Source organism: Calidris pugnax, unplaced genomic scaffold (genome assembly GCF_001431845.1).
Source record: "Calidris pugnax isolate Ruff unplaced genomic scaffold, ASM143184v1 scaffold639, whole genome shotgun sequence".
In the NCBI taxonomy this organism is placed as follows: Eukaryota; Metazoa; Chordata; class Aves; order Charadriiformes; family Scolopacidae; genus Calidris; species Calidris pugnax.
Window position 1 is genome coordinate 215,545 of NW_015091443.1, and position 13,958 is coordinate 229,502.

A 13,958-nucleotide genomic window follows, 5' to 3' on the forward strand; every position below is an offset into this window, starting at 1 on the left:
CCAATCACGGGGCAGACGCTTCGCCGGCGGCGGACGTGCGTGCGCTCACCCCGCGCGCTCGCCGCTGCCCCTCCGCCAATCGGCGGCCGAGGCCGTGCCGCCGCCGGGGGCGCTCGTGCTCTCCAGCCAATCAGCGGCCAGCGCCGCCTGGCGCCCTCCCGCGGCGGGGCGCAGCGCGCAGGCGCAGTGAGCGCCGCTGAGGAGACGGGCCGGCCCTGAGCGGAGCGGGGATCCCTGTCCGCCCCGGGGCCGGCTCTGGTGCCGCCAGAGCGGTGTGGAATGGGGAGGCGGCTTCGTAAAGCCATTTAAACGCCTGGAGGTACCTGCGGAGACGCTGCTCTGGGCCTGAGGGAGACCTGTCAGTGGGACGGGGGGGGCCCGGCACGGGTGGGCTCTGGCGGAGCGCTCCGTGGGGTTACGGTGACCCCCAGGAGCACGGTGTGGTGCTCGTGTGTATTGGACACGCTGGAGGGAAGCGGTGCCATCCACAGGGACCCGGACAGGCTGGAGAGGCGGGCCCGTGTGACCCTCCTGAGGTTCTGTGAGGCCCAGAGCAGGGCCCTGCCCCCGGGTGGGGGCAGCCCCCGGTGCCAGCCCAGGCTGGGGATGGAGGGATGGGGAGCAGCCCTGCCCAGAAGGGCTTGGGGGGGCACAGAAAGCTGGCCATGGGCCATCAATGTGTGCTGGCAGCCCCCCTCCCCTGGTCTGCATCCCCAGCAGCGTGGCCAGCAGGGCACTGTGCACTTCAAGGGTGTGTGTGTCACTTGTGCACCAGGGGGGTCTTCTGACAGCACCCTGCTGTGTCTCCCCGCTTCCCCCGCCAGAGGAACAGTCAGTTTTTCAAATGCCGATGTCCCCTGCTCCATTCTTTGACCATCTGTGCCTGGCTGGGTGACGCCGTTGCGTGGCACTCAGCTGTGTGACGGCTTGGCTCGCTGGCGGAGCGCAGACAGAGTCAGCAGTGACGAGGCCGGGAGTGTTCCCTGAGGAAGGCTGGACAGGATGGGCATCTGGTTCCCGGAGGCTGTGCCTGCAGCCGCCCCCTGGGCAGCCTCCCTCCGGGGAAATGCCACGGTGCCCCCTGCAAAACGTGTCCTGGGCCTGCGGGAGGGGAGCGGGGTTCTTGGGCTGTGTGTGGAGCGGAGGGACTGCTAACATTTGGCGTGTGTGGGAGGGAGATAGGCTGTCATGAGGGAACAGGAAAACGAGAGAGAAGCAGAGCTGCTTGGACATTCTAGCTCCTGCTGCGTTAGTGGTTGTTCTGAGCCATATTCGTGCAAGTGATAGTAGATGGGGTTTTTTTCCCCAAATCCTGGAGTCAGGCCCACTAGCAGCCGTGGAAGCAGACTGGGCAGAGGGGGTGTGGAGGGCTGCTCCTGCTGGCTGCCTCTGCGCTCCTAAAGGAGGTACCAGCAGGATGTAGGCATCGGCACTGGGATCTGATGGTGCTGTTCAGCTGCTGAAGCAATTAAGCAACCAGCGTATTTCGGTGTGTATATGTAAGCTCCAGCCCAATCACTGTTCTCCCAAACATCCTCCAGGCAATCCTGGGCACCTTGCATGGGACAGGGCCCGTTCCTGGGGGCAGTTTGGGTAGAATCACCCCAGTCAGACAGGTTTGGGCCCTGTGGCCATGGCCCATTCCGTGCTGCACAGGTCTCAGCTCTCAGGCAGGTTTCACACACTGGTGTTGCCAGTTCACTGGGTGTGGAATGGCTGGCCTCAGGCTCTCTGCAGGGTGTGCAGCACAGCCATCAGATCATCAGATCTTAACCACTCCTTCTAGGACAATGCCTGAATTACCTCTGTGGCTTTTCACTGGACTGACACCAGTAAGTCCCTGTCTTGCCCTGGGGAGCCCAGAGCTGAGCACATCACACCAGGGGTGGTCTCACCAGTGCTGAGAGAGGAGAGGGATCACCTCCCTCCATCTGCAGGTCATCTTTGCTGTTGAATCTTTTCTGGCATGTTGTCTTCCAGCCCGTCGTTCCACCAGCCCCTACTGGTGCAGGGGGTTGTTCCTCCCCAGTGCAGGACTGGGCATTTCCCTTTGAACTTGATGAGATTCTTCTGGTGCCCATTTTTCCAGCCTGTCGTCCTCTAAACGGCGACACGATCACCTGGAGGATCCACCATTCCTCCCAGTTCTGTGTCCTCTGCAGGCTGGCTGAGGTTCTTCACTGTCCCATCATCTAGATCCTTAAGGAAGATGTTAAATGGCTGGACCCAGCACCAAAGGCCGGGGAACTGGTGGAGGTGAAGAAGAAATGAAAACAGAAAAAAACCCCATTGTTTAAGCTTTGTGTGGAGAAAGGGTGAAGGATTTGCAAGGTCAGTAACACCAGAAGTTGCACAGCAATGTAAATAGCTTACTTTTTCCATTATTCTGAAGTAAAAAGAAGCATTTTCCATAGGCTGTGTTTGTCTTCTGTGTGGTTTCTCCCAGCAGCACGAGAGTATTGAGGCTTCTGTCTCAAAGACCCACAGGGAGAGAGGAGGAGGGTGGGGGTAGGAGCTGCCCACCCCGACCCTGCCAGGCCTCGGCAGGGAAATCTCAGCTCCTGCTGAGGCAGCAAACTCCAACCAGAGTCATCCCGAGGGCAAACGTGTCCTCAAGGATAAATTGTGCAAAACAGAGAAAAAAATGTGGGGGCGAAGGGGAGAGAGAGACAGCGGCACAATCTCTTGTGTCCTTCCCCTTTTGCAGTTGTTGCTTTCGTGGCAAAACGCGGCCAAATTTGCTTAAAATTCATTTGCAGCTTCTCGTGTCTTGAAACCAGAGAGAAGAGGTTTCGGGGGATGACCAGGGAGTTCCAGACCCTCAGCAGAGACTCGGTTTTGGCCCGGCCATTGGGTGCCAGGTGCCTTTCTGTCCAACTGGTGGTGAAACCCGCGGTGAGGAAAGATGCTGGCGCGGGGTGACCGGGGGCAGAGCCTTTGCCTGACCTCGCCAAGTGTGACACGGGGCACCGGGCTCAGTTACTGGTTACAAACAGCTGAACCAGCATCACCAGGAGCAGCTCCCTGATGTCACTGGCACCACGGCTGTAACTCGCTTCATGGATTTATAAGGTTTAAAATCTGTTGCATTTCCCCCCTGCCCCTCTGTCGGGAGAGGCTCCAAACTCCTGCTTTTGTGCAGACAGAAGCCACTTTCCAACTTTCATTCAAATTTATACACTGTTCAGAGCACTCCAGTCCTGTGCCAGTCTTTCTTTAGCTCCAGTAGTTATTTTCTCTCCTCTTGGGGTTTGTCTCTTTGTTTTGGTTTTTTTCATGAATAGCAATAGGGTCTGCCTGCATTTTGTGTCATTTCTGCCAACGTCCAATTCTCTATTCCCCAGTGTCACCAAGAAGCTGGTGACATGAATTCCCTGTTCTGGGCTGTGGCTGCGCAGAGCTGAGCACTGCACTTAGGCTTCAATGTGCCCGTACTAGTTACAGTTACTTATTTATAGTTATTTATAGCAAAGATTCTAAAAATTAAACTTCCCGATGGCTACTTCCGAGCTCATCTGTAGGTTTTGTAGCCCCTGCAACTAAGGAGCTCTGCAGCAGTTTTCTGTTGTCCCCTGGTGTGTTAGGCACCTTTGAACCACTTTTTGCTTTATAGCTACTCTTATCTTCATCTTCTCACGTTTTATTACCCATTTCCCACCCATCAGTCTCTGTTATCGTTTTTATTACTGAAGAAATGACTGTATTTTATCAGCCCAGAACACCATTCATCAGCGCCACGCTCGGGATTAGTCTCGCACACTCGCACGTGCCTTTGGTGAGACGGGGGGTGTTTTCTGTCCCCTTTATCAGCGTTTCTTCAGCAGATCTCCACATCAAACTGCCAGAGCCTCCCCCACTGACGGCATCTCCTCCTCAGCCCAGCTCTGCGCTCACTCACTGCACAGTGGGTAGAGTTTGGGGGTGTCCTGCCAGACTCTTGATTCCCTCTTTGCTCTGCACGACAGGAATTTCTTCCCACCTCTTTCCTTCTCCGTTTCTCCCTTCACTCTTGACACTTGGGATGTGGTTATTGTCACCTGCAGGGTCCCAGCCCCGTCCCAGCCCTTTCCACACACGGAACAGGGATCGGTGACACTTTCAATGGATCCATTGAGGGGAGTCCCCGGCTCCTGCGCCCCCCGGCCCCTCGCTCCCGCTGCTGCTGCTGCAGCTGGTAAGTGCATTCCCTGTAAATTATTAAGGCTTGCCATTAAACCAAAGTTTTCCCCTTAAAATACACCCAAAAACCATTTAAAGATGTCCACATCTTAGAAAGCCAGAAAAACAGAGTTCCCTGTAATTTATTCAGGTCCCCTGAAAGAAACACTGTCAATGTCCTTGAGAAACGGAGAGGAGCCGCACCACCGACCAGAAAATCATATGCCTTTTATTTAACAGAAAAATGAAACATTAAGATAAAATACACGTTTGTCCATGTGCTGAAGAACTACTGTATTTTACATTCATTTATAAAGCAGGTAGTTTTACACGGCAAAAAGAAGAGAGAGGGAGAGGGACAGACTCCGCAGTAAGACACGAGCCACGGGGCGGGCTCTGGTTGCCCAAGGGCTACCCTGGGGAGGGGAGGGAGCCAGCCTGGCTCAGCGCGCCCAGCCCCTGAGGCTGCCAGAGCCTCGGCTGGAACCTCACAGCAAAGGGGGGGAAAAACTTGGGAAAACAGCCTTTGCCAAAATGCAGAGTGTGGCGCGAGGGCTGTCCCCAGTGTGACAGACACCTCTGCTGGGACGGGCCCGGCTGTCACCGCACAGATGTCACCGCGCTGACCTACAGCTGCTGGTTTTCCACACACCCCTGCCCACGCTGCTGATTTAACTTTGCCTTTGCCTCCGGGCTGTGCTGGGGCCACAGGAGAAGGTGCTAGAGATGGGCTGTTTGGGGACACCTCCAGGCACCCGATAAAACCCTGTGACTGACCCCTCCGTCCCCAAGACTCCAGGTGACACCCGGCCCGGCCACCCTGGGCCCAGAGGACTCCAAAAATCCAACTCTTGGCCCAGTTTTCCCAACAGAAACCCCCCGGTGCAGGGACAGGAGGGTGACTGGTTTGTGCTGACTCGGGAGAGGGGGGGATGCAGCAGAACCAGGGGAATTAGGAATGAGTGCAGGGACAGGAGGGCGACTGGTTTGTGCTGACTCGGGAGAGGGGAGGATGCAGCAGAACCAGGGGAATTAGGAATGTTTGTTAATTAAAAAGTGCAGCAGCTCAGCACACGTCCTGTCCCTGTCCCACCCCCGCAGCCCCACAGGGGAAGGGAGAGAAAAGCTGTGACTCTGCAGGGTGTCACCTCACCGCAGGCCCGAGACAACACTGCTCTCTGCATACAGGTAGCTAAAGTACAGCTGCGTGTACACACCTGTACACACACCTGTACACACACCTGTACACCCCCCCGCACACCCCCACAGCCTGTACGTACACCCCCCCACTGCGGGACTGCCTTATAGTGCAACTGCTTATAGGGAGACCCCCCCAGTTCCGACGCAGCCTCGGTGCTCGGGTTTGCTGGTTCCACAGATTCCAGTAACAACCGGGGCGGGAGGGAGAAAAACACCAGTTTCCCGCCTCCTTTTGTAGAGTTGGACTCTTGAGACCTGACTCTTTAACGCTGCTGCTTTTTCCAGCACCCAGCTCCCTTCCCTGCGAGTCTCAGTGACACACAACTGCTGTGAACTCCTCCAACTGACACACACACAACTGTTGTGAACTCCCCCGACTGACACACACACAACTGTTGTGAACTCACTCCTCCGACTGACACACAACTGCTGTGAACTCCTCTGACTGACACACAACTGCCGTGATCTCCCCCAGTTTGCAGGGGATGCCTGCCACTGCTCGCTGGAGTAAGCACAATTGTGTAAATGTTGTTAATCTGAGCCCAAACGGGCATCACGGAAAAGGGGCAGGGGTGAGGACACCGTCCCCCCTGCGCCGCGGGGCCAGGGCTGCCCTTCTCCCAGCAGAGATCTGTATTTTGTGTATATATATAAATATATACACAATATATACACGTCGCCCCCCGCAGCGAGACTTCCACCCACCCTCCTACAGATCTAAAAATTAAAATAAAAATAAATAAAAATCTGCCTTGGTCGTGTTTCCTCGCAATCCGGCCGGGGGGGGGGGATGTGGGGGGGTGTCTCTCCGGCCCCAACGGCAGCGTCGCTGGTGTGAGAGACCCCAAAATTAGACAAATATTAACGGAAACACAAAGGGGCTGAGAATGTTCTCTCTCTGCTGTGCCTGGAATTGCCCAACGCTCCGGAAACGCCGGTCCCGGCGTTTCCGGAGCGTTGGGCATTTCCAGGCACCCCCATCCTCTCCCCCTCTTTTTTTATTTTTCCTTTTTTTTTTTTTTTAAACATTATTTATTACATGCTCAAATCCAACCAGCTCTCAAATACTTTTTTTTTTTTTTAATACATTGAAAAATGTAAAATAAAGAATATAGGAAGTACATACAGTATATATATATACACATATTTTTTTAAAATTCTTATGTAAAATATGATTTTTTTTTTCTATATTATTTGTGTAAAAATACATTTTTAAATGGTGTCAACTTGATTTCTCTGTACATGCCCTCTAGGCCAATTTAAGTCCCTTTTAAAAAGGCAAAAGACAGACAAAGGTTTAGTATCCTCTAACCTGCTCGTGGTAAACAGCACTGGATTTCTTCTTTTGTAAGAATTCCCATTTTTATTGCATTTAGTGGAAAAAAACTGAGTTCTCAGTTCTCCTGCTCGTCACCCCCCCTGGCCTCGCCGAGGAGCCACACGCTCCCTCCCCTGCTCATCTACCCCACAAATCAGCCTTTGCCTCTTTATTTATTTTTTTAACAGATACTAAAATATATATTACTTAAAATATATTACTGTAAGCTCTTAAAATGGATCTTCTGTTATATCAAATGTATAGCATTAAAAAAACCAACCCAGGTAACAAAGAAAGTTCTGGATTCCGTGATCCCAGCAAAGGCTGGAGCCGCCTCCCGGGAGCCCCTCGCCCAGGAACACTCTCCTCCCCCCACCCCCAGTAATTAATCCCTGCTAATTGCCCGGTCATTCAGTGTGCACACCCCGTCCTTCCCTCCCACCGCTGCGGCAGCCGCCTGCGGTTCCAGACATGGGACCATGGAAGGTCCAACCAGCCCAGCCCGAGGAGCCTCCTCCCCAGCCAGCAGAGCCACGGAGGTGACACCAGGCCCGGTGGTGGCTTCCAGACAGCTCCCAGGAGGAACACAGCCCCACCACTGGCCACGCGTGGCCACCACCAATCGCCCCATGGCCACGTTGGTGTGGCTGTGCCGCGCTGAGGGGTGGCCCCTGCCAGAGATGGTGGGAGGACACCTGGGCAGGGCTGGTGCTCCTCAGCCTTCTGGTGGCCACCCATGGCCACATGGTTTCAACAGGGTGTCAGCCAGCCCCTTCCATGGAGCAGAGAAGCCCGAGTCCAGCTCCAGTCTCCTGCTGTGGGCAGGGACCAGCCCGGGAGGGTCCAGCAGAGGGTTCACCAGCAGGTGAAGGCCACCCCTCAGACCCAGCTCCTAATGACTCTAATGACACCAGCTCTCTCCCTTCACCACGACCAGAACACACTCCTGGGGCCACCAGAGCTGCTGAACATCTTGGTCTGTCCTTCTCATCTAAGGATGGACGTTACAATTTCCCACCAAACCCCTTCCCCTGTGCCCCCAACCCCCCCAGACCCCAAACTCCTGCCGAGCTGCTCCCCTGCCCCAAAGACCCCCGGGAGGTTACACCCCGTCCCTCCCCCTGCATCCCTGACCTGGGAATGGCCCAAAAGGGGGAATTTTAACCCCAGGAACTTTTCCTACTGGAGCTGCTGCCACCACAGCCCCAGGCTGACACCAGGTGCTCAAAACGATTCACCTCAGATTTCTGAGCCCGGGCTCTGCTGCAGGGCTGGTAATTTAATGCCCGGGGAACCCAAATGTCCTGCTTCCAGCTGCGTCCCCGCGGCCCTTCGAGCTGTAACCCCAGCGTGAGGGCAGGGTCCGGGTCCTGCTGGAGGAGCAGCGGGAAGGGCGGGCGGTGGGAGAGCAGACAATCCTCCCCGGGCTGCAGGATCCCCCCCTCTGGAATGCACGATCCCACAACGGAAAACAGGCGAAGCTTCCAAGGCTTGATGTCCACCTGTACGTGGTAATTACACCCAGCCCCGTTGTCTCTAATCATTTCCTAACGACTTAATGCCCTCTCGCAGCCCTGAGGAGGTTCCCCCACCAACCTGCACCCCCGGCGCAGAGACGTGCAGTTAAAAAGAAGTAATTTCCTTAAAAAGAAATAGAATAAAAGTAGCCCCCCCGGGCTGCAGGATCCCCCCCTCTGGAATGCACGATCCCACAATGGAAAACAGGTGAAGCTTCCAAGGCTTGATGTCCACCTGTACGTGGTAATTACACCCAGCCGTCCTGCTGGAGGAGCAGCGGGAAGGGGGGCGGTGGGAGAGCAGACAATCCTCCCCCGGGCTGCAGGATCCCCCCCTCTGGAATGCACGATCCCACAATGGAAAACAGGTGAAGCTTCCAAGGCTTGATGTCCACCTGTACGTGGTAATTACACCCAGCCCCGTTGTCTCTAATCATTTCCTAACGACTTAATGCCCTCTCGCAGCCCTGAGGAGGTTCCCCCACCAACCTGCACCCCCGGCGCAGAGACGTGCAGTTAAAAAGAAGTAATTTCCTTAAAAAGAAATAGAATAAAAGTAGCCCGAGAAAAGTGCTGATCCGTTAAAATATCCCTAAGGCACTGAAGGGAGTTGTAAACTTCCAGGTCACCCCACCCTGTCCCACGCGGGTCTGGAGCCACCGAGACCCTCGTGGTGGCCACTCGTCCACCCCGGGATGATGACTCTGGGCCTCTCCTGTGGGACCATGCACCAGTGGCAGCTTCTTGCCTTCCAGAGGGGGGTCCCAAGAGGTGTCTGCGGGACAGGAATCCGAAGCCACCCACCCCAGGGGAAACCCCACGGGAGGAACGAGGTGGACCCTCAGGGAAGGGGCTGGTAAGTGCCCAGAGGAGCCAAGAACAGCCTTCCCCGGGCACAGCCGCCTTCAGAGCAAGGTCTCAGCTGGCTGCTCCCTCCACACCTTCTCCTTCCCGTCCAGTGGCACCCTCAGCCACCCCGATAAAAGCTGGGGCACAAGCAGAACGGGCCCCGTTATGTCCGCAGAACCCCTTCGCTCTTATTTGAGGCAAGAATGGGGTTTTTCGGTTGATTTTGTAACTACCACCCGTCTCTAAACCGGGTGACCCTGGGGATGTGTCGCAGCCAGGAACCAACGCGTTGACCTGAGGGTTATTCTGCTGCTGGAGCTTCTCCACGGCCAGAGGAGGCTGGAGCTGCCCCAGAGCTCCCAGCTCAGCCCCTGGGGGCACCCACCCCCCGAGCAGGAGCCCCTCTCCCCGCGGGAGCCGGGGGCTGCCTGGCCAGGAGAGGGTCCCCCCATTCCCGTGTCGACCTCGAAGCCACCAGCCAAGCGCTGTCCCCCCGCACACCCCGAGCAGGGACACACAGACAGGGGAGGGTGGTTCTTGGGCTACAACCATCACCACCTGCACAGCACCACCGACACACCGGGGGAACTTGTGGGGGGGGGGGTTGGGTGGGTTTTTTGAGATTTCAGTTCTAGATTAAAAATTTTGACGTTATTTCTAATACTTAGATCCTCTGGTACTGGATGTCTGAGCCGTGACACCTTGTCAGGAAGCAGGGGTCGCTGCTCCCCAGTAAATTTAGGATGAGCAAAACGGAGACCAAGATGCGCTGCAGCCCCTGGGACCCCCCCACAAATCCCACTCCAGAGGGTCCGCGCTCTGCCTGGGCAGGGAAGGAAATGCCTCAATGAAATCTGCTTCTATTTTTCTTTGTCATTCCCCAATACATCCCCTTTTGGGACACCCTGCTGCTTCCCAGGGGGTTATTTCTGACCCTCCCCAACAGCTCCCGGGTCTCCGGGGGGGGGGGGGGGGGGGGACAGGCGAAGGGGGAGAAGGAGGAAGGCTGAGGACCCCCCCGCACAGAACAGCCCTACCACCCACTTTGTTAATATTGCTTCAGCTTAAAAAGGCCTTTGGATTAAAAGTGAATTCAGTGCTTTTCCATCAGAAAGAGACAACGCTCTGTTACCTGCCCAAGATGCAGGATGTGCCCCCTCCCCATCTACCCCCCAGCAACAACCCGGGACTGAAGGTGACGAGTGAACCCCAGGGTTTTGGTAGAGAAACACCCCAGAGACCCCCAGTGGGAGGTTGTAATACCCACAGCTCAGCCTGTGCCTCGTTAGCCAGCTGGGCAGGTGCCTTGTTAGCCAGCCGGGCAGGTGCCTCGTTAGCCAGCTGGGCAGGTGCCTCGTTAGCCAGCCGGGCGGCAGCTCCTCACAACCCAGTACCATTTTGCAACTGCTTTAGTTTCCATTAATCCCAGCGGATGGATTTGGGAGGCTGCAAGGGAGGCTGAGGGTCCCCGGCCGTGCCCCGGGATGGGGTCGGGGGGTGCACAGCCCCTTCCCCAGCCCTGGCTCGGCAGAACCCAAGCATTTGGTACCGAGAACCACACAGCCCCCCCAGCGGGCACACCTCAGGCCCAACAAGACACTTGTTTTCCTGTCCCTACACTGAGCCAAATATACAAGCTCTAGAAATGAGAAGTCTGACTGTCGGGGACCCCAATGAGCGCAGCAAAAGCTCCCGAGGAAACGGTGGGACTGAGGGTGATGCTCAGAGACGCTTCTCTCGTGTCCCGGGGGGGTCATGGCTGATGGCTCCTGACTGGGACAGTGCTTCCCACCCCCTCATTAAAACACCTCATTAAAACCCAGCAGGTTTCTGCCGGGTGCTGACAGCCCAGAAGGGAGAGGGGTTCAGCAGGTACTGGTGATCTCTGCTGCCCAGGGTTCCCCCCAACCCGAGCTGGTTTAGCGACTGAAGGTCTCCCATCCCACGGGTCGTCCAGTCGCCTGTCTCACTATTTACCAGTAGCAACATCAAGACACTACTTTCCTTAAAACAAGGTTACTGCAGGTGCCTCCTTGACGAGGAGAGGATATGCAGCTCAGAAACTCCAGCCAGTATTGCACAGCCCAGGGCGCCCGCGGGGAACGGCCGCTCCCGGGGAAAGGCCACGACTGGGAAGGCGGGGACAACCCCAATGGGACAACCCCAACGGGACAACCCCAAAGCCTCCCAACTCTCAAAAAACCTCACACTGAAATCCAGAGCACCGAGGCCAGCCCGCACAGGGCCGGATTCCAGCCTCGGTGCCCCCATCGCTCAGCACAAACCTTCCCTTCCTTTGATTTTTCCAGTTCTCCCCTTTTTCAGGAGGAGACCGACCTCGGGCTGCGGTTTTGCCGGGGGTCGGTTCCCCCCCTGGAGCGGGGCTCAGCGAAACACGCTGGAGAGCAGGCTGGGGCTACTGAAACTGCAGCACAAGTCAAACGCTATCTCCTAAAAGATTGAAAAAATAGTTTTAAACAAAATAATGTGACATATTTACATAATTCCTTAAGTGCAAACTCTTGTCACGATTCCCGTAGTTGAGCTCAATTTAGACTCACTGTACAAGAAGGTGCTCTTTCTTTAATGAAAGAAGGACTCTACTCTGGATTCCTGATCGGGCAACGTGTCTCTTGTGCAAGGCAGTAAATTTCCTGTTTCTTCCCATTGTACTTCCCAAAGCAAACCCCGCAACGAAGCCGTCCTCTTCCCCCCGGCCCCCCCCGGTTACCGCACCACGAGGCAGGAGACACAGAGCTTAGAGGGGCCGATGCAGTCGTCATGGCAGAAGGCACCGCAGCCCTTGCACATGATCATGGCTTTCAACCTGCAGTAGCATTTGGAAGGAGAGTCCTCCAGGCCGTGGTCTTCAGAGAAGGCCTGGACGGGGATGGCCTGGCCGTGGTTGCCAGAGCTCATGGCCTGGCTGGTGGGAATGGTGGTGACGGTGACGGAGAAGGACATGACGTTCCCCATGCTGCTGGCCAACTGATTGCACTCCGACAGCCCGCTCATCAGAGGCCCTTGGCCGACGTCCGGGGAGGTGGAGACGTTAATAGTCCCGCTGTAGCTGGGCCCGAGGAGCTGCGCGGCGCCGCTGCCCGGGAGCTTGGGCGGGTGGGCGGGAGCCAGCAGTGGAGGCTGCTGCTGCGCCGAGTCCGAGGAGGGGGCCGGGGGGACAAAGAGCTCCGGGTTGCTGCGCATCTTGCCCCTCATGGCGTGCGCCATTTGCTCTTGAGCCGCCTGGATAAAATCCCGTGCCAACGTAGGCCCGTCAAAGGCCTGCGCGTTCTCCCTGGCGCCCGCCTCTGCCTTCACGCCCCTCCTGGCCGGGGCGCTGCCAGCCAAGGGGCCGGCGCCCTGCAGGCCCTGCTCCCCGTCGCCCTGAGCGGGCACCCGGGCGGCCTGGGGCTCCTCCTTCACACCCACACGCTCGCGCTCGTCACCAGTGCTCTCGTCGTCCGCGTCCCCTTCCTCGCTGCTGCTGCCCTGGCCAGCCATCTCCTCGCCTTCCCCGAACTCCGCCTTGGGAGCGCCGGCAGGGCTGCTCAAGCGGTTTTCGGGGTTCAAGGAGAAGCCTCTCCTCAAACTCTCTGAGCCACGGCCGTAGGTGGAAATGTTGAGCAGATAATGCCCCGACATGGCAGGCTTGGAGGTCCTCCTGCCCATGAAACCCAGCACAAACCGCTGGCTGGTGGAGCCGGTTTCTGACTGGAAACCTGAGGGAGGGAGGTTCAGCTGCGAAGGCTGAAGGACCGGCAACAAATTCTGCCTCTGGACCCTCTTGATGAGGGTCTGAAGGATCTGCTCTTGGGTTGTTTTGCTGAGCCCCTCGTGGCACTGGTGCTGCTCAGGACCGGGGTCCTTTCCCGAGGGGAGCGGAAAGGTCCTTGGAATGTGAGGGAGAGGCCTGTTCTGGCAAAAGACCATCCCGAGCTGTTGTGGGGGCAAACCCGATTGTCTTTCACCACCCTCGGCTCCGGCGCCGCTCCCGGCCGGGCTCGGAGCGATGGACGCTGCCCCCTTCTCCTCATGAGCGGCCGATGGGGCCGGTCTCACCTCCGCCTTGGTGAGAGGCTTCGGCAGGATTTGCTCCAGGGGGACGCTCTTGCCTTGGAGGAGCTGGGTGACCAAGGGGTTGTTGGCAGGGATGCTGGAGCTTGGTTTCGGGAGGGCCCCGCTTGAGCTGGAACCTGGGTGAGTTTTAAGGCCGGGTGCTCCCGGGGGGGTGTCTGGGGGTGGGACAGGGGCGGCCCCAGCCCCAGCCTGGGCTTCTGAGCTGGTGGGCGTCAGCGAAGACACGGGAGGGGAAGGAGATTTGCTTTTAGAGGCGTCTAAGCCAGTCCCTCCTGAGGCCGCGGGTGCCACCTTAGTGCCGCTTGTGCTGGTACCCGCCGGGGACACGGTGCCGCAGCCGGTGCCCTCCCCGAGGGCCGCTGTCCCACAGGCCTGGCCGGGACCTGCTGGAGCAGAAGGTGCTTTCTCTTGTTTGTCAGCGCCGCCAGGGCACGGGCAGCCCGAGACCTGGCTCCCGGCCGGGCTGGGGGGGCTCCGGCCTGCCCTGCTGGTTTTCTCTAATGCCGACACCGCTGCCGGGGAGCCGGTGCCCGCGCCGCCGGCTGGAGCTGCGGGCGGCAGCGTGGAATTCGGCTGTAGTTGTGCTCCAGAAGGACCGCGAGGCGGTGCCGGCCCCGGGGGCTGGGTCTCCATTTGGGTCTGTGTCCCCGGACAAGGGGGAAGAAACCTTCCCGAACTTCCCCCGCTTCCAGTTCCTGCCAGTTCCAGTGCGGTTCCTCCAGTTCCAGTTTGGTTGGTTCCGACGGCCGCTGCCTTACTCTTCTCTCCTCCACCGCCCGGGGGGGTCCCGCCGCCCCCCGGTCCCGGCCCCGGGACGGCCCCCCCGGCTGAGGCGGCGG

The 13,958-nt window shown here is 57.6% G+C and overlaps 1 protein-coding gene across 1 annotated transcript in view; it reads right to left on the bottom strand.

The window, feature by feature from the left end:
* Positions 1–11,605: 11,605 nt before the first annotated feature.
* The window catches only part of ASXL2 (additional sex combs like 2, transcriptional regulator), a 75,799-nt gene continuing 73,446 nt past the window's right edge, over positions 11,606–13,958 (bottom strand). Inside the window, exon 14 of the mRNA XM_014961567.1 lies at positions 11,606–13,958. Coding sequence (XP_014817053.1) covers positions 11,770–13,958 — 2,189 coding nt within the window. The 3' untranslated portion in view covers positions 11,606–11,769.